Genomic DNA, 19933 nt, shown 5'->3' with positions numbered 1-19933 from the left:
TGTGGCAGAGCTTGCAGTGTTCTAACCACATGACTGATTGCAGAGCTTGTGCGCCTTCTATCATGTAGTCTTCTGACAATTAGCTAGTTCACTGTTCTTTCCAAGATACCCTAATGTATCTCATTGAAAACCCAACTTGTTTTTTAGGTCTTGTTTACCTGTGTATTTATCTTATATATCAACATTTTCTTGTATGTATAATACACCTATATGCATTAATTCATGGCCAAATTTGAAATCAATATTTTTATTTTCCAGAGTGCCCTTATGCCTGCACAGTTGTTTTTTAAGACAGAAGATGGAGGCAAATATCCAGTTATATTTAAGCATGGAGATGATTTACGTCAAGATCAACTTATTCTTCAAATCATTTCACTCATGGACAAGGTGAACATGACCTTATGTTGGTGGGGAACATTTTCTTCATTTTGGAAGACTGTGGCTTAGTACATTTGCTGTTTATGAAACAGAAGTATTTGTAACGTTCAGGTACGATCCTAGAAAGCTCAACAGTCTCTCCTGACCTTGAAAAAATTTAGTTGCTTTTATACACTTCAGAATGGCTTTTGTGTTGAGTGTAAAGTGGAACTGCATATGTTCCATTAATTTTTTTTTCCAAATTAAGTTCTCTAAATATGGGATTTAGTAGTTTCCTTCCTCTTAGTCTATTAAATCTTTTTTTTTTTTTAATCTTTTTAATCCCTGGCATTAAAAAGTACGTGTTTGCCCTGTTTCCCTTTTACTGAGCTCTGAAGTACTCTGTGGCCAGAAAGGACTGCAGGAAGTGATAGGAACAACCCTATTGTTCATTGAAAACTGCTAACAGAGATTTAGAGTAGATGAAAAATTTGGCATACCATCATCTGAGTCCTTAATAAATTTAATTTTGATGATCAAAGTTAAATTAACTAATTTTTTTTTTTTTTTTTTGAGATGGAGTTTCGCTTTTTGCCCAGGCTAGAATGAAGTGGTGTGATCTTGGCTCACTGCAACCTCCGCCCCCTGGGTTCAAGCAATTCTCCTGCCTCAGCCTCCTCAGTAGCTAGGACTACAGGCATACGCTACCACACCCAGCTATTTTTTTTGTATTTTTTAGTAGAGACGGAGTTTCACCATGTTGACCAGGCTGGTCTTGAACTCCTGACCTCAGGTGATCCACCTGCCTTAGCCTCCCAAAGTGCTGGGATTACAGGCGTGAGCTACTGTGCCGGGCCTAAATTAACTAATTTAAACTTAATTTAGGTTAATTTCCTAAATCTGTATTATATAAAACTGCTATACTATTTGCCCACAAAAGTGTCTTTTAACAGTCTGTACATTTGGTTAATATATTTTACCTTTTGATTAAAAGCTGTTACGGAAAGAAAATCTGGACTTGAAATTGACACCTTATAAGGTGTTAGCCACCAGTACAAAACATGGTAAGTTTATTTTACATCATTGTTTTACTTTAGTGTACATTGTGTGTACTTTTTCAAATTGAAAATTTTTAAGTATGTTAGAGATACAAATAATTTCCACTTGTAACACTGAAGACAAGTTGGACCTTCCTGCCTGCCTCCCTTCTGTCTTTCCTTCTTTCCTGTTTCTCAGTAACTACTGGTTAATTTAACTACTGGTTAATTTAACTACTGGTTAATTTAACTACTGGTTAATGTAGTTACTGAGAAACAGGAAATTTCAGACATCCCTGACAATCCTGTAGACACACACACACACACACACACACACACACATCCACATGCACAAACCATCTGAGTCTTTTGGAGATGAATAATCTTGGGAAGTTTGGTAGAAGATTCCCTAGGAATGCTTGCCTAATGCTTACTGTAAATTCCATAGTCTTGCTACCCTTCCTACTTTATACTAGTAGTTACTGAGAAACAAAATACATGCTTTAGGTTTCCTATCCTTCCGCTGGCCACTCCCAAATCTTTTTGATGCCTTAATTACTCTTCTCAGTTTCTTCTCAGAATGATCTTTTAAAAAGTGCAAATGTGCATCTTTACGATCCTGCAAAAAATCATTTATTAGCTTTCATTTTCTCTTGGGACAAAGACCCCAAAAACCTTTACCTAGCTTCTAAGTGCTTGCATAGTGTGACACACCCTGTATCTATCTTTCAAGCCTCTTCTTTTTACCACCCTTCCCCTGCATCCTGGGCGTTAGCCATACTGGCTACCTTCTGTTTTATCTAATGCATTGTGCTCTAAGGCCTTCACATACACTGTGATCATTGTCTCGAACATTCTTGTCTCCATGGCCTACTAACTTTATTATCCTTGAAAACATGGCTCAAATGTCAGATGTCCTTCGATCCCTACTGTAAGTTAGGTGTCCTTACACTACTTCCTTTCATAGTACCCTTTATTCATAGTATTTACCCCAGTGAAGCTTGTAAGCTTTAAGATCCATGTAGGCAGTGTCAAGCATCTATTTTTCCTTACTTGGCAAATTTCTTCCGACATGGTCAAGAAACAATAAATACCTGTTAAGTGAATTAGTGCCAACTATTCTGTATTTATGATGCAAGAATAAATGAGATATTTCTTACTCTACAGGGGTATAGACTCTCCTAATTTGCATGCAAATTATTGTCCTGTAGGCTTACCAGAACCAGATCATGATAGTTTATGATCCTGAAATATTGTTTTCTTTATCCAGCTTTTATTTTTTAAATATATCCATTGTTTTATGCTTCTTTTGTCTTCAGATTTATCAGACTGACTTTTTCTCCTTCTCCCACATACTGTCTGTCCCCTTTCCCTTTTGGTTTTTTTTGGTAGTTTAAGGGATTTACACATCTGTCATTACCAGGAAATGACAGAAGATGGAATATTAGACAAAAGGAGCCATTACATACAGTTTTACATGCAGCTTTTAGAATTAGGTGATTGTAATCCACAATTCTAGATTTCTTATGGTGATTTTAAATTTGGAATATTTTAATTGGTATATGTTGTAAATCTATAGAAAGAAGAAATTTTTGATGCTAGATTTAAGAAGCTTACTATTAGTTTTCATTCCTCATGTTTTATAATAGAAATCAGCCTAGAGAACCATACAGACTAAATCAGCTTAATTTTTTTTTAATGTTTTCTTATAGGTCATATGACATAAATGCCAGTACAAACTTAATATAGTGTACATAGATCTTTTTAAGTTGTTCAGATATGGAATGCATTTATTCACAGATGAAGATTATTCTTAGCAGAACCTTTATTTTTCTTTCTTAACCAGTAGCTATGCTTAATGCATTGCATACGTTTCTGTGTAGGCTTCATGCAGTTTATCCAGTCAGTTCCTGTGGCTGAAGTTCTTGATACAGAGGGAAGCATTCAGGTATGGTATCAATAAAGATTATGCAATTCGTGAATATATTCTTGTCATAAAAAATTCAGTCTTTATAACATAGAGTTAAAAATGAAAGTCTCCTTTTATCATTTTTCTTTCTTCAAGTTTTTTTCTTCCTTTATTCAGAAGTAAGCATGTTTGCAGTTGAAGATTCTTCCATTTGTTACCTGCAGATACTGAATTCCTTGAACAATGCATGTGTGTCAAGGGATCAGGCATTAATTGGTGAACACAGCCTGACCAACATGGTGAAAGCCCGTCTCTACTAAACTCACAAAAATCAGCTGGGCACAGTGGCACACACCTGTAGTCCCAGCTACTTGGGAGGCTGAGCCAGGAGAATTGCTTGAACCGGGGAGGTGGAGGCTGCAGTGAGCTGAGATCACATCATTGCACTCCAGCTTGGGTGATAGAGTGAGACTCTGTGTCAAAAAAAAAAACAAAAAAAAAACCAGAGTTAATTGGTGAACAAATTAAAATTTGTTAACGTTTGTACTTGCATTATATTCCAAAGACTGGAAACATTGTAATTTATTTGATATTAATTGATGAGCACTTTATTTCCAGTTTTTGTTACTCAGAACACTATCACAATGATATTGTTGCTCATCTGTCCTTTGTACAATTATTTAAGACCCCTGTCCTCTCCCTGCAACCTGTTGCTCCCCTTTAAATATGAGAAAAGGTCAGTGGTTCCTGTGACAAAGTAATGAATATGTTTGGATTTTTTTTTTTTTTACCCTTTAAATACATGGATTAGTTCTTGTAACGTCTTAATGGTTTATTTTTGTTTTTTTTTTAAATATAATTTTCCTGCTTCCCTATGTAAAAAAAAAGGCGTGTAATTAAAACAAAAATTGATACACCCAAGATGAAAGAAACAACATAGAAGGGCTTGCTAGAAGATGTTTGATACAGCGTGTTTTTGCCTTTCCCTATTTAATTATTCCGTTTATTCAGTATGGGAGTCAGATTTGTAGAAAAGTATTACTCTGATTCTTTTGCAAAGCAAGTGCTTATTCTGTTCTTTGATTTGGGGTACAGTCATGTGCAGTGGTTAAAAGCTCAGGCTTATGACATCAAACTGCCTGGGACTGAATTCCACCCATGTTACTTTCCAGCTCTGTAACCTTGAGTGAACTGGTTCACTCTCTCTGCAGAGAAGAGTTAACATGGTAGCCCTAAGGTTGCTATCTTTAGAAAGGCCTGCTTGCCAGGAGATTGGTCACTGGCTTTCAGCATGTTCCCTTTGCTTCCTAATCGATAAGGGTGGTTCACTGTGCCTAGATTGTTCAAATAATATGCTTTATACTAAACAACCCTGGAACTTTATAGTTGCTTGACAGAGGTTGCCTGGGTGACCAGTTCCCGTTAAAACCTTGGGTTCTAAGTCTAATGGGCTTCCCTTATCAGAAACATTGCACTAATGTTACTGCTTTTTAATTTTTCTTTTTGGCTATTGGAAAAGAAGCTCGCTGTGTCTCTTCACAGGACAGAGAGGGCTAGGATGCCTGTGTATGAATTTCTCCAGATTTTTTCTGTGTGTGTTTTCCATGTTGATTCTACTGTGTATCCTTTCTCTGTAACAAATCTTAGTCATGATACAGCTACATGTTTAGTCTGTAAGACCTTCTAGCAAGTCAAACCTGTCAGTGGTCCTGGGGACCCCTTTAACATACCCCTCAAGACACAGTTTTTGCATCTGTAACATTTCCGTAATAACCCATATTACTCTAGGATTGTTCTGAAGAGGACATGAAGTGTACTTAAAGTTTTTAGCATGGGTCCTAATTGCCAACGTTGTTTCATAAAGTTTTTGATTACTTATGTTGTTTTGTGTAATTATGATTTTATAAAATGAAAACGGTGACAGTTTGTATACTGACTCTTGGCTGCACATCTGATCTGTGTAAGTCATTTACCTGGATCATAGATCACATTCGGCTTTACTTGATAATTAGAAGTTGTTTTTCAGTAATTAAAAGTTGTTTTCTGAAACTGTAACACTTCTTGTTTCTCCTTGCTACACATCTTCACGAAAATCGTAGTGTTGCCAAACTTCAAATTCTTCGTATCTCATTTTGGTTTGTTTGCATTTTCCTGATTATGTGTAAGGTTGAACATATGAAAATTTATGTATAGGCCATTTGTTTCTTCTGTGAAGTGCATGTTCGCATCTTCCTATGGCCCATGTTCCTGTTGTGTTGTTTATATTTTTTGTATAGGTTTATAGGAATTTTTAAAATATATTCCAGATGCAAATCCTTTGTCAGAATACAGGGTATTCAAAATAGGTGAAAACATGGGATAAACTTTTTTTTTTTTTTTGAGTCTCGCTCTGTTTCCTTACTGGAGTGCAGTGGCACGATCTCGGCTCACTGCAACCTGTACCTCCTGGGTTCAAGCAGTTCTCCTGCCTCAGCCTCTCGAGTAGCTTAGACTACAGGTGCCCGCCACCACGCTGATTTTTTTATTATTAGTAGAGACTGGGTTTCACCCTGTTGGCCAGGATGGTCTCAATCTCTCGACCTTGTGATCTGCCCGCCTTGGCCTCCCAAAGTGCTGGGATTACAGGCGTGAGCCACCGCCTCTGGCCAGGATAAACTCATTTTCTAATAGTATGTTAATTGTATTTTCAGATAATATGGTCTGTGGTGTTTTTTTGTTTGTTTGTTTGTTTTTTGCCTCTAAATGTAAAAGAATAGGTGCAATTGGTAATCTGGGGTTGAGCGGGGGAGGGGTGCATTTTACACAGTTTCCCCTAGTGGAAACTCTAGTGTATTTATTGTACTCTTACAATTCTTTTGTTCAGTCAGCGTTTCTCATACTGTATTTTGATTAAGTTTTATACTAGACACTTGTTGGTCATTGTTTATAGTTTCAAAACACCTAATTTGTTTGTTTGTCTTTTCAGAACTTTTTTAGAAAATATGCACCAAGTGAGAATGGGCCAAATGGGATTAGTGCTGAGGTCATGGACACTTACGTTAAAAGCTGTGGTAAGTGTTTCAGGCTGTTACTTTCCATTGATCAAATAAAGAAGAGCAGGCCATCCTGATACTGCCATAATCATAAACATTTAGAACATGTTAATATTTAAATGCTCTGTAGGAAGAGTAAAAGATAAATGTTGATTAAGGTAGTCATTAATGCTTTGACATAATAGTAGTAACAAGATGTAAATTGTATTTAGTCTTCAGGGATATATCTTTGCAATCACTGAACTATTTTATAATTGCAATTTATCTCTTCCTGGAAGCTGTTAATTTTCCATTAGATTTTCTCCATTTTTGAATAACAGAAACTAAGTAGACCATGGGAAAAGTCTCAATCAGAAATAATTGTGCTTTAGATAAAGTTTAAGAGCTAAGATAATGGTGCTTCATTAAGAGGGTACCCTCATGGTATTTTAGAGTCAGTTCTTACGGTCCATTCCTAGAAATAAGTAAGCAGTAGTAGTATTTCCTAGAAATATATAGTAAGTGACATAGGGATTAATTTTTATTCTTCAGGCGTTTATGCCTAACTTCATGAAGCTTATATTCTAGAGGAGTTTTTTTTTTTTTTCATTTTCTTTTGTTTTTTCTTTTCTTTTCTTTTTCTTTCTTTCTTTTGCTTTTTTTCCTGGATACAAGGTCACATTCTTGTCACCCAGGCTGGCTAAAGTGCAGTGGTGCAATCACAGCTCACAGCAGCCTGGACCTCCCAGGCTCAGGTGATTCTTCCACCTCAGCCTGCCGAGTACCTGGGACTGTAGGAGGTGTGCACCACCACACCTGGCTGATTTTTTTTGCATTTTTCTAGAGACAGGGTTTTGGCATGTTGCCCAGACTGGTCTCAAACTCCTGGGCTCAAACGATCACCTGTTTTGGCCTCCCAAAGTACAGAGATTGCAGGCGTGAGCCACTATCCCCAGTGTGTTTATTTTTTTATTTAGATGTTTTTTATAATTAGATTGTTTAAGGGAGGATTGATAAAGGAATTGGCACTAGAGTTGAGCCGTGAATGGCATAGGGTATATGATATGTTATAACTTATATAAGTGCTATATTTATGCTTATGTCCATATTTTTGCCTATACTTAAGCTGGGAGAGCAAGAAGAGGGCTTTCTAGTTAATTGTTAAGACTGTATTTAAACTTGCATGTTGTTTTCTAGTTTAAAAGTTGCTTTCCTATACATAGTATTTTTGTGTTTTTCACAACACCCCTGTGAAGTCACCTTCCAAATTATTTTGGAGCTTATTCTGAAATTTATTGTTGATGATACATTTTTGTCTGAAAAACAGAAAGAAAATGAAGTTTGAGAATATGGAAATAAAATTGTGTTTGTATATGTTACAATCCTTTATAGTTTTAATTCTTGTATTTACTGTAGGAATATAAATGTGTATTGCATGTAACTGAATTTGCTCATAAACATGATTACATGCAGTATTTAAAGACTTAAAATCACTGAAGGTTTTGAGAGAAAATGTTTCTCCTTGTCCTCTTACTCTGTATTTCTCTCTCTCTTCCCTCCCTCCTTTCTTGTTTTCCTTCTTTCTTTTGAATGCCCCTTTTCTGTTTTGTTTTTCTCAGAGTTTCAAGTCTATGTTTTCTGTGATCTAAAAAATTACATATCATCTAAAGGCTCAACTAGGCTGAACATCCAAGATGGATCACTCACACGATTGGCAGATTATACTGTCTTAGCTAGGCTTATAGTGAATCACCTACACAGGACCTGTCCCTGGCTTGGGCCTCTCAGAGCTGGGTTCCAAGAGCAAATATTCAGACAGACAGGAAATGGAAAATACTGGTTTCTGAAGGCTGGGGCTGGGAAGTTGGTACTATATCACTTGTGTTATATTCTGTTGTTCAGAGCAGTCCTAGAGCCTTCCTGGATGTGAGGGGACAGAATATATATAGATCCAAGCTCTGGATGAAAAGGATGTCACAGAATTTGTGGCCATTTCCCTTAGTACCTTTTTACATGAGGTGTTTTACATACCCCCAAATAATTATCTTTTACGTTTTTACTTGTAGCATAGTTATTGTAAACCTTTTAAAGTCATAAATCTGTTTAATAAAGAAATACTTTTTCCACACAAAGTACATGCACATACACTTGCCCTGTCAATATTGACTAAAATTTGAAAATTCTGCTCATTTAGTAAAATTATCAGAATGGTATGTTACAGGTACGTGCTTAATGTCATACCATTGTGTCTTTTGTGTAATGGTCCATTCTTTCCCCAAGAGCTAATGAAAATATGACTGACTTTTTCATGGGGAAAGAATAGCAATTTAAATTATCTTACCTATTGGACAGTTAAATTCACATTACATCTTATTTCTCCCTTTTTTCCCAACATTTCACCTGTGTTCATCCCTCAATAACTGATTTGATGGCAGCTCTTCTGTTCATCTAGAATAGCCTTCTGTTTCCTATATGGCTTCCTGTATGACAAAATAATCTGTGTGTAACTTCCATTTTAGAAAATAATGTTTTAAGGTTTTTGCAGGGTGTAAGAAAAAACAATTGATAATAGTTTTGGTGATATCTTTTCCAGATTAAAGTCTGTATCATGCAGCTAAATGTGGGAATACTGTTTATTCTCACATACACACATATCTTTACTAAGTAAAGGGAAATAGGATCGGTGGTTTATTTGTCTTTATAATTTTCTTTAAGTCAAAGTTTTTTTTATAAAAACAATTTCAAGATGTTTTGCATCTCACATGGAGTAAAAAAACTAACAATATTGTTTTAACAAGATTTTCTTGGACAGAAATAGTGTTTCCATTATTGTATAAAGAATAATTTTCCCTAAAAATTTTCTAGCAAATTTATTTCAGGTCATCTTAAATCATTCTGAGTATTTTCTTTTTTTTTTTTTGAGATGGAGTCTCGCTCTCTCGCCCAGGCTGAAGTGTAGTGGCGCGATCTCGGCTCACTCCACCTCCTGGGTTCATGCCATTCTCCTGCCACAGCCTCCCAAGTAGCTGGGACTACAGGTGCCCACCACCATGCCTGGCTAATTTTTTGTATTTTTTTTTTTAGTAGAGACGGGGTTTTACCCTGTTAGCCAGGATGGTCTCCATCTGACTTTGTGATCCGCCCTCCTCGGCCTCCCAAAGTGCTGGGATTACAGGCGTGAGCCACCGCGCCCAGCCCAAATCATTCTGAGTATTAATTATCTCTTCAACATTTCTGAGGATTGTCCCATTCTTACCTCAAATGTTTTGTTGTTGTTTTTCAGGATGTAGCCTTGTTTGAAGTGCTCTGCTGAGTATTGACACTTTAAACTATTGAAGCACTCTAAATTTTCATCTTTACTATTAAATATGACCCTATGTCGATACATATATTTCACTTGACTAAACATATTTATCAGAATGACCATCCAACATATTTATGACCATAACCCAATGAGGCAGGGCAAAAGACCCTTATTCATTTTCCATTTCCATGTAACAATGAAATATCACTCTCAAACAAATTTGATGATGAGTCGTTTGTATAAATATTTTGCTTTATAATTAGAATTAAGCATAATTCATGTATATCTAGTTACATGAAAATTTTAGGTCAGAATTAACTGTTGCAACACGGGTGAATCAGTATTCTGTAGAGATAGCTAAACAACTTAATTAGTGACAAAAACCAATTGTACTTTATAATTTAAAAAAAAATGAGAATAGTGAGTAGGTCTGGATTGAACAACTCAGCTGCACTGATGTACAGTGATGTTATTTTTGAAAATTGCAGGAGTTTCTCTTGTCTTCATATGCACGTTACCAGTAGTTCAGTACCCTTGAGTAGCAGCTAGATTTCTAAGAATCACATATTAGAGAACCTAAGTGTACTAAGTTCTCGTGTGTTCTCAGGGTACTCTACTGAGTTTCTCTTTAGGGATATCTAATTTAATATCCCTCAGTAAGTCACTTAGTTATTTTTCAATGGGGAGTCTTTAGTCAGTTTTGAAGTTGTATGTATTGTGGCAGTTTTAGAGCAGTGCTACTTAAAGTGTGATATGTGGACCCACAGTATTGGGTTTATCTGGGAACTTGTTTGTATTACAGAATCTTGGGCCTTGCCCTGATTCTGTGATCAGAATCTGCGTTCTAACAGGATTTTCAGGTGATCCTTACGTTCATTAATACACTCGAGTTTAGAGAAGACTTCTCAACCTTTGGTGTGCATAGTAATTTTTGAAAGCTTGTTACAATGGAATTGTGGCTGCTGCCACTAGAAATTCTGATTCAGTAGGACTGAGGTAAGGTTGAAGAGTTTACATATTTAATAAGCTTTCGGGTGATAGTGATACTGCCAGTCTGTGGGATCACATTTCGTGTAGCAATGCTCTAGATCAAGGGTCATTAAGACTTTTCCCCAAAGCTTTGCAGGTAGTATTTTAGGCTTTTCTGTTTTTTTTTTTTTTTTTTTTTTTTTGAGATGGAGTCTCGCTCTGTCGCCCAGGCTGGAGTGCAGTGGCCGGATCTCAGCTCACTGCAAGCTCCGCCTCCCGGGTTTACGCCATTCTCCGGCCTCAGCCTCCCGAGTAGCTGGGACTACAGGCGCCCACCACCTCGCCCGGCTAGTTTTTTGTATTTTTTAGTAGAGACGGGGTTTCACTGGGTTAGCCAGGATGGTCTCGATCTCCTGACCTCGTGATCCGCCCGTCTCGGCCTCCCAAAGTGCTGGGATTACAGGCTTGAGCCACCGCGCCCTTAGGCTTTTCAAGTCAGATGATCTGTGTGACTGTTCAACCCTGCCATTGTAATGCTCAAGCCAGTGTGTAAATGAATGAGTAAGACTATGTTCAAATAAACTTTACAAAAACTGAAGGGAGCCAGATTTGGTCAACAAGCTGTAGTTTTTTCTCCCTTCATCTAGATACCCTTTAAGTCCTCCTCAGTGGACCACTAAATGTTATCATTGCATTCCGCTGCAGTTAACATAATGTACATATAGTGACTTAATCATAAGAGTTTATTTTCTCTTTTGTGACAAACTAGTTGTAAGAGGTTGCTGTTGTTCCAACTATTTAAGGTGGTTAGGGCAAGGTGAAGGCTCTGTGATTCTCTTGCCCTTTTCCTTACGGTCTCAAATAACTGCTGCAACTACAGTCATGATGTTGCAATCTAGACAGGAAGGAGGAAAGGCCTGAAGGGCTAACCTCCTAGCTGAGTCAGCCCTTTGCTTAAAACTGCTCTCCATGCATCTACATTTGCTTACATTTCATTGGACACAAATTCCAGCCCAGTGACTTTGGACAATACCATTAATTCTTGGAGCCTGAAGTTTTTCATTTGAAGGATGGTTATCATACTTAACTGGCATCATTAAAAGGGTTAGAAATGATGAATATGATATGCCTAGCTAAGAGCCTAGCCTTCAGTACATTGTAACTGTGATTGTTATTAATACTATTTTTCCAATGATGATACATTGCTTAAGTTGCTTTTGGACTTCTGGAATGGCCTTCAGAACCTGAGTCAAACGAACCGTATTATTTACTGAATTTGAGCAAGGTTGTAAGTTCATTAACAGGTCATCCCATCTTGTTTTTACACATGGGCTGAAATAAACAGGTTTTGGTAAATATTGCTATAATTTTATATGTGTACAAGTTGTATTTATTGTCAGGTTATTAATGGTAGAAATAAACATAGTTAAAAAAAAAAAAAACCTCCAAAAAGGTGCTATTTGCTAAATTCTGTGTAAGTAGTTTCAATAAATGCTAAATTTTCAGACTTTTTTTTAGAAGAAAAAGAAAACAGAATACAGCTAGAGCCAATGCCTCTGCCTTTAGTCTTGATCATATAATTTTTCTTAATGCTTTAGAAGATTATTGCATGAACTTCATAAATGTCTTTACCACTCAAATGAATGCATTTGGTTTTCCATCTGCTTCCATGTCAAGATTATTTTTCCAGACTTAAAAAAAATTTAACCCTGCATTTACTTATGTTATCTTATAGATAACATGGTTATGAGTTATGAGATAATTGACAGTTGACTTTATTATATGTATTTCTGTAGATACTTCTTTTTTGATGTCATCTTTAACTGTGTCCAATTTGATATTAGAATTGCTAGGCCCATGTTATAATTAAGGTCTCCTTAACCTAACTTAAGTTTTGATGCAAGTGACTTTTGTAATTTCACAGAATTCTGCAAGATTTTCTGTTTTAAATAGTACTTTGAGTTTCAAGTGACAGACATAGAGTTAAAGATTGCATATTTGAGAATTTAGGTGAGAAACCAGAGACATTAGAAAACAATTGATAATAAAGTTGCACAAACTGCTTTTATATTCAGTAGAATGTATAACCTGGTTTGCATTTGTTTTCACATTTTTTTAACTGTTATTGCAGCTGGATATTGCGTGATCACGTATATACTTGGAGTTGGAGACAGGCACTTGGATAACCTTTTGCTAACAAAAACAGGTAACAATTAATGGCTACCAGTAGACATACATTGTATTTGCCCATGGTTTTTACCCCTGAATCTATTTACTAACAAGATAAATTGTGCCTGGGCGCAGTGGCTTACGCCTGTAATCCCAGCACTTAGTGAGGCCAAGGTGGGCAGATCACCTGAGGTTGGGAGTTTGAGACCAGCCTGACCAACATTGAGAAACCCCGTCTCTACTAAACATATAAAATTATCCGGGCATGCTGCACATGCCTGTAATCCCAGCTACTCTGGAGGCTAGGACAGGAGAATTGCTTGAACCTGGAAGGCGGAGGTTGCAGTGAGCTGAGGTCGTACCATTGCACTCCAGCCTGGGCAACAAGAGCAAAACTCCATCTGGAAAAAAAAAAAAAAAGATACATAAGTGAAGATAAATCAGAGAGTCTTAAAAATTCCTTTAAATGTTACCTTGGAAGAGGGATAGTCCTTTCCCTTGTAAGAATTGCTTTAGTAATAATCCTACAGATGGTCGTTTTGCACACACTGCTGTACTGGAAATGCCTCTTTTTATGGAAAGCCCATAATGGATACAAGCAGCTCAGTCTCTTACTGTATAGCTCTAGTTAGATTGTTAAAATGTCCTTTCTCTTACAAAGTGTGCTTAATTCACTTTAATATCTACCTTTAATTATTTGCTTTTCCCCTTGGGGTTCTGTGCGATAATCATTCTCAGCGCCCTTTGTCCTGACAACTCTTTAGCCCTATGTGTTTATCTTTATGCAGACAGCTTCCAAACTTACAGCTTTTTACCTCAGTCCGTTTCATTACCTTCAAATTGAAATATCGAACTGCTTACTTGAAATTGTCATTATATATGGCCAGTTGTAAAAGTTTATCCTTTCCTCTACTACCTACCTAAAACCTGCTTCTCACCTCATTTTCCCGTTTCAATAGATAGCAACATCACCTACACAGTTGTTCAAGCTCTAGACCTCAAAGTCATTCTTAATATGTCTTTTGGCCTCATCTCATATACTGAACCTATTAACAAATCTTATCTACTCCTCAACTCCAAAATACATCATGAAGTTACCTACTGTCTCTTCATTTTTACTACTTTCACCCCACTTGAAGCAACCAATACATGTTGCCTAAACAATTTGAATGAAATCTGAACTCTTTACTGGGGCCTTGTGGCTTGTCCAGGCAGGCTTTTGTCTGAATGTCAAACCACTCCTGCCTCAGACAAGAGCCTTTGTTATTTTCTCTTTCTGGAAAGTTCTTTATTCAGATCTTTGCTGGGCTGACTTAAGTTGAAATTCTAATGGCATAACTTTAGAGAAGCCCTTTCTAACTCTTTGATCTGTAATAACATATCTGCCTCTTCCTCCAGTGCTCTCTACTTATTACTGTTTTGTTTATAGCACTTATCACTAACTGAAGTTACCTTTTTTGTTTAATTCAACAACTATTTATTGAACACCTAGTAGATGCTGGGAATACCAAAGTTAACAGAACAAACAGAAATCCTTGCTCTCCTAGAGCTTGTTGAGTTCTTATCATTGTCTTCTCCCATTCAGGATGCAAGTTCCATGAGAGCAGGAACCTTTGTCCGTTGGGGTTACCCCATGCCTCCGGACCTTGAACAACACCTAGCTAAGGTGTTCAATAAGTCAGTGTTGAATTAATGATGAATAAATACTTGTGTTCTTCCATGATCCTTTTTATTTTCTGGCCTAAATAATTCAAGTTTCTTCAGCCTTCTGCAGAAAACAGATGTTTACGTTACTCTTTAAATTGGTCTCTCAAAACATTTTCTGTTTTGTTTGTATTTCTCCAAATTGTGATAATAATTTAACATAATACATCAAGAATAGTCTAATTATTAATATAATGACCCTATTAATTTATGTAATTTGGAATGTCATATATTCAGTTTTTAATTATTACATATGGAAAATCATCTGATCGAACTTGCATGTGTCATGTCGTGTCTGTGTCAAAGCCAGTCAGTCTCGTTAATAAACAAGACCAAAAGAATATAATCTGATTTTCATGGAGATTCTTGGCTGATTTGCTAATTTAGCAGAGGATATTTATAAATAAACATCATGGTGTGTTTGGAGAGAGCTGTAATTTGAAAGTTTCATGTGTTATTTTCACTAGCTCTTTTTATTGGTGGAATCTTTTAACCACAAGAGTTAAGCAACAAAAATGATTCCATTTGTTTCTAGATTGTAATCATTTACAACTACAATGAAATTCTTTAATATAAAAAGTAATATTACATCTGTAATATTATATTCAAAAATTCTTTTTTTTTTTTTTGGAAATTGATAAACAGTGTAAAACTTTTTCTCTTGGACTTTGAAAAGTGCCCTCATGTATGTGTATTTGTGTGTGTGCGTGTGCGTGTTTTAATGGGGGTATTTAAGAGTAAAACCAGAAGGAAGAGTCTACGTAATATACTTTTTTGGCCCAGGTCTCAGTCTTGTTTAATGGAAATTGAATTAAATCTTAGAAACAGAAGCTTTAAGCTTTTGTTAACAGTTTTCCACTAGAGGGTGCTCCAAATTTGCTTTTTTTTTTTTTTTTTTTTTTTTTTTGAGACTGAGTCTGGCTCTGTCGCCCAGGCTGGAGTGCAGTGGCCGGATCTCAGCTCACTGCAAGGCAAAACTTTAGCCTCAAATGTGCATAAATAAGATGCACCTTTTGTTCCTGTTAAAACAGCAGTTCGTTTTTTCTTAACTGCTCTGTAATTCTTTCATCCCGTTACGTTGTGCAGTTAGCATTTTAAATCTTTGTTACTAAGATACATGTTTTCAAATTTTTAGTTTTGGTTTGGATGAAATTAGATTCTATAAGGAGAGACTGAGTATGTCAAGACAAATAGAAGTATAATGCATTCCTCAACTTCTCACAATTTAAAATATTTTTAAAAAATTTTGTGTCTCTAGTCATTTTTACTGAGAGTCTGTATTTCAAAGCGGTTTTAAGTTACATTTCATACATGTTGTAAATAGACTTTGTATAGTTCAAAGTTAATTTTGAATGTGCCTCATTGCAGGAAATATATTCCAATGTTGTTAGTTTAAAAATGGCTCAACTATCATGAAGATTTGTCCATTATATATTTTGAGTTTATTATGCCTTCAAATTGAAAACTTTGGGTTCTCTTATGTAACTGTCCAATCTTTCAATGGCTGATGGAGCATTTTTTGATAATCAAGTCACATTTCTGTTTTTCTGCAAAACATAATACCTTTGTTTTCTGTTCTCATTTGCCAGCACGAGCAGGTTTAGAGTCTAAGATTCCGCTTTAGATTAAAGTGGTTTTGAATTGTAATCAGACTTCCACTGTATCATCTGTGTCTAGTTTTTTGATATGGGGGATGGAGCAGAAGAAGGAGACATGCAGATTTCATTTCACTGATACTTTTGGAGGACTTACCCCAGACAAACTATTCCACCCTGTAAATATAGATTAAATAGAAAATGATCCAGCTAAGAACTCTGGGCGTGTGAAAGAAAATGATTCACTGCATATAGAAAATGTCAAAATCTATACAAGAGTAATGTTCTGAAATGCAAAATATTCATCGCAATTATGGATTTCCCAGACTTTTTTTTTTTGGCCCATGCTTTGTTTTTGAATACTTTGAACTTGGTTGATGTTTACTCAGCTTGTGCAGCAGAGGGCGCTGTGTATCCACCATAAATGTAAAAGTGTAGAGTCAGTGTATTGTCATGTGATTAATAATAACGCTGTTTTCTTGAAACAAATATGGGGTGAGTGATATTTTATTAGTGCGTTACTATCGAATTCTTATTACTATAGAATTCTTTGGACAAGAAATTACAAAGCTAGACTGTGATGTGGGGTTGAAAAATAATAGATTCCCCCCCCCCCCCCGAGTTATTGTCCTTAGGAGAAGCTTTAAAAACCTTACTTAGGGCAATCAGTTGTGGCAGGATTCAAATGAAACGTAGTTTGAGTTTATCCCAGCTCTTTGGAGAAAGGTTAATTGTTTTGTTTTTGTTTTTGAGAGTTTGAGGAAAGAGGGAGAGGCAGTATAACTTAAAAATATGTTCATTGCTTATGGTATACTTTTTAATACAATCAGTATTTGAAATTCATTTGTAAATGACTGAAAAACCTTCACAAACATAAACAGGGAACTGCTATCTGTACTAAATGAAAAGATCATTGTGAGTCCTAAGGATGGCCCTCCTGATCTTGAGTTGCCATTTGTGAGAGAAGTAGTAGTTTTTTTGTCTGCCTTGCCACTTTAAAGTAATACACTTTGAACCTTTTGTCAGAGAGCTCAAAGTAAAGAAAAATGGTTATTCTTATTGTTATCTTAATTGGACATTTTCTTTCAGTATAGCTCCTGTAATACAGCGTTCTCTAGAGGGACAGAACTAATGGAATGTGTGTGTGTGTGTGTGTGTGTGTGTATAAAGGGGAATTTCTTAAGTATTAACTCACACATTCACAAGGTCCCACTATAGGCCATCTGCAGGCTGAGGAGCAAGGAGAGCCAGTCTGAGTCCCAAAACTGCAGAACTTGGAGCCTGATGTTCGAGGGCAGGAAGCATACAGCATGAGAGAAAGATGTAGGCTGGGAGGCTAGGCCAGTCTCTCTTTTCACATTTTTCTGTCTGCTTATATCCTAGCTGTGCTGGCAGCTGATTAGTTTGTGCCCGTCTAGAGTAAAGGTCTACCTTCCCCAGCCCACTGACTCAAATATTAATCTCCGTTGGCAACACCCTCACAGACACACCCAGGATCAATACTTTGTATCCTTCAATCCAGTCAAGTTGAAACTCAGTATTAACCATCACAACTTCTATCCTGATTTTCTGTATTATTCTTTAGTTTTATGTGAAATTGATTATTTTTTAGACCAAGAAACAGTCTTTCATAGTGGGTAATTTGTTCGGCTCTAAAGGCAAATTTTGCATTTATTTTGCCCCTCACACATTGGGTGATTTTGGGTAAGTTACGTAATATACCAGTAACTCAGTCTCTTCTTCTGAATCTGTAAATAATAACAGAACTGCTCTCCTAGTGGTGCTGTGAGTTTTGAAAGAGATAAGTAGACTTTTGCTTGGTATTGAGCACATACTACTCATTCCTTAAGGGCTATTAGGTTTTGTTTGCTTGTTTCTTTTACCACCGTGAGATGAATAATGCCTTCTTTTTTTTTTAACTTATGTGGTTGTTATTTGGACTCATGCTATTAGAAGAAAATAGTTACTATATTTCAAAAATTTCTTTTTCCCACTTTCTGTAATTTGGGTATTTGACTCCTCCAAATCTCATGTTCAAACTTCATCCCCAGTGTTGGAGATGGGATCAAATGGGAAGTGTTTGGGTCACGGGGGTGGATTCTTCATGAATGGCCTGGCACTGTGCTGGAGGTAATGAGTGAGCTCTTCTGTTACTTCCATTGAGAGCTGGTTGTTAAAAAAGAGCTTGGCACCTCCCCTCTCATGCTACTATGTAATCTCAGCTCATGCCAGCTCCTCTTTGCCTTTATAGATTATTGATCTTTGATACTAAAAACTATTATTGAAAAATATTGCATCATTGTGCTTTTAACTGAGTGAAAACTGCTAGTATATTGTAAGGGTTTAAGTAATAAGTATTGGGAACAGTGAGTGGGAGTATAGATATCGGGAACCTTTTTAATTCTGAAAATACAGGTTTTGCTATAAGAATAAATTGCTGTTTGTTACCTTCTTTTATTTCTAGGTGTAGCAGTAGGGCAGTAGGAAAGATACAACATTCACATAAGACAAAAGGCATTTTAATGGAAAAAAATGGTAAATAAATGTCAGGTTATATAAAAAAATTGAAGAGTAGGAAATTCACTGGAGTAGTGTGTCAGGGAAGATTTTTTGAAGTTGGGAATTATGTGGAATCTTTAAAAAATAGAGTTTGGATTATAAGGAACAGCAGAAGAAAGTCAAGTATAAGGGGGAAGAGTACGAAGAGGTATGAAAAACAGAATGAATACAGTTTTGACATTGGACACGTTTAATTATTAAAATAGAAATTTAAAATAAACTTTACCATTAAATACTGTCAAAGAGAATAGTTTATATTCTCTTTAATCCAAGAATTACAAATGCCTTGAACTACGATTTTAGAAATAAGTTCATGTTATTTATGCAAATAACAGGAAAATTTAATTAGCACCTCTTACTCCCTGTGTTTTGCAAGCTGGAGACAAAAGGAGGTTAACCAGTTTATTTTATGTATACTTTATTTCTTGACTGTTTAAAGTGGTAGATTTGAATAAGATCATACTCTCTGAACTTCTTAAACATTTTTTTAAATTTAATTATGTGTGTTTTTTGAACCTTTACAAATTTCATTTTCAGATATTAACTTTAAAAAAAAAACATTCCCTTCAGTATTTATGAAGATGAGTTTTCTTAAAACATTACATTAATAGGCTTTTTTTGAAAATACATGGCTATTTAACTTGCAAAGCATAATCATGGTTTCATTGTTAGATACTGAATCTTCTACGCCTTTTAATTAAGTAGTAATCCTGTTCTTTGAGAGTGTTCTGACAAGAAGGATAGAAATACACTCTTCATTTGTAACCAGTGATACATAGCCAATATTGGAATTCCAATACTTCCTGTAATGAAATGAAGAAAACTGGGATAGGTTTCCTATTAAAAGCATGGAGCCCTTTAAATAAACCATGTGTGATGGCAGTTTTGTATCAAACATTGACCAGATTGGTCATCTGTTCAAGTGTACTGGTAACAGAGTATTATTTAAATAATTAAATAAAACTAAGGAACATTTATCTACATCTGTAATATTGTGAGCTTCTTATTTCTTTACCTCTTATGGGGCAGAATAGTGTGTATCCAACAAGGTAAAAGATAAATGAAAACTTCAAAATGAGAATAAAGTACCAAAAGAATTGCTTAGCTTAGTTGAGCAGAGGACACATACTTAGTTGAAGGTGTTAAAATGGTTAACAGAAATTGATCCTGGACTTTTCATCAGATGTGGAAAACTGAAATCATAAGATACTCCCCTTGAACCTTAAGAGACTATAGGGATGTTGCTTTTCCAGTGGGTACTGAAGTTATCAAATTCACTTTTGTGAAACTGGTTCCTCATATTTGTTGAATTATGGACT

The 19933-nt window shown here is 36.0% G+C and overlaps 1 protein-coding gene across 2 annotated transcripts in view; it reads left to right on the top strand.

Annotated features, from left to right (window-relative positions):
- Window positions 1-19933, top strand: part of PIK3C3 (phosphatidylinositol 3-kinase catalytic subunit type 3) — a 128895-nt gene that overhangs the window by 85360 nt on the left and 23602 nt on the right. For both annotated transcript variants that reach the window (XM_077975509.1, XM_001082892.5), the window contains 5 exons: window positions 259-387; window positions 1352-1421; window positions 3278-3342; window positions 6269-6353; window positions 12719-12793. In XM_077975509.1, coding sequence (XP_077831635.1) covers window positions 259-387; window positions 1352-1421; window positions 3278-3342; window positions 6269-6353; window positions 12719-12793 — 424 coding nt within the window. The remainder of the gene's footprint in view (window positions 1-258; window positions 388-1351; window positions 1422-3277; window positions 3343-6268; window positions 6354-12718; window positions 12794-19933) is intronic.

The sequence above is a fragment of the Macaca mulatta genome, chromosome 18 (assembly GCF_049350105.2).
Source record: "Macaca mulatta isolate MMU2019108-1 chromosome 18, T2T-MMU8v2.0, whole genome shotgun sequence".
NCBI lineage: Eukaryota > Metazoa > Chordata > Mammalia > Primates > Cercopithecidae > Macaca > Macaca mulatta.
This window is presented reverse-complemented; position numbering and strand designations above follow the sequence as displayed.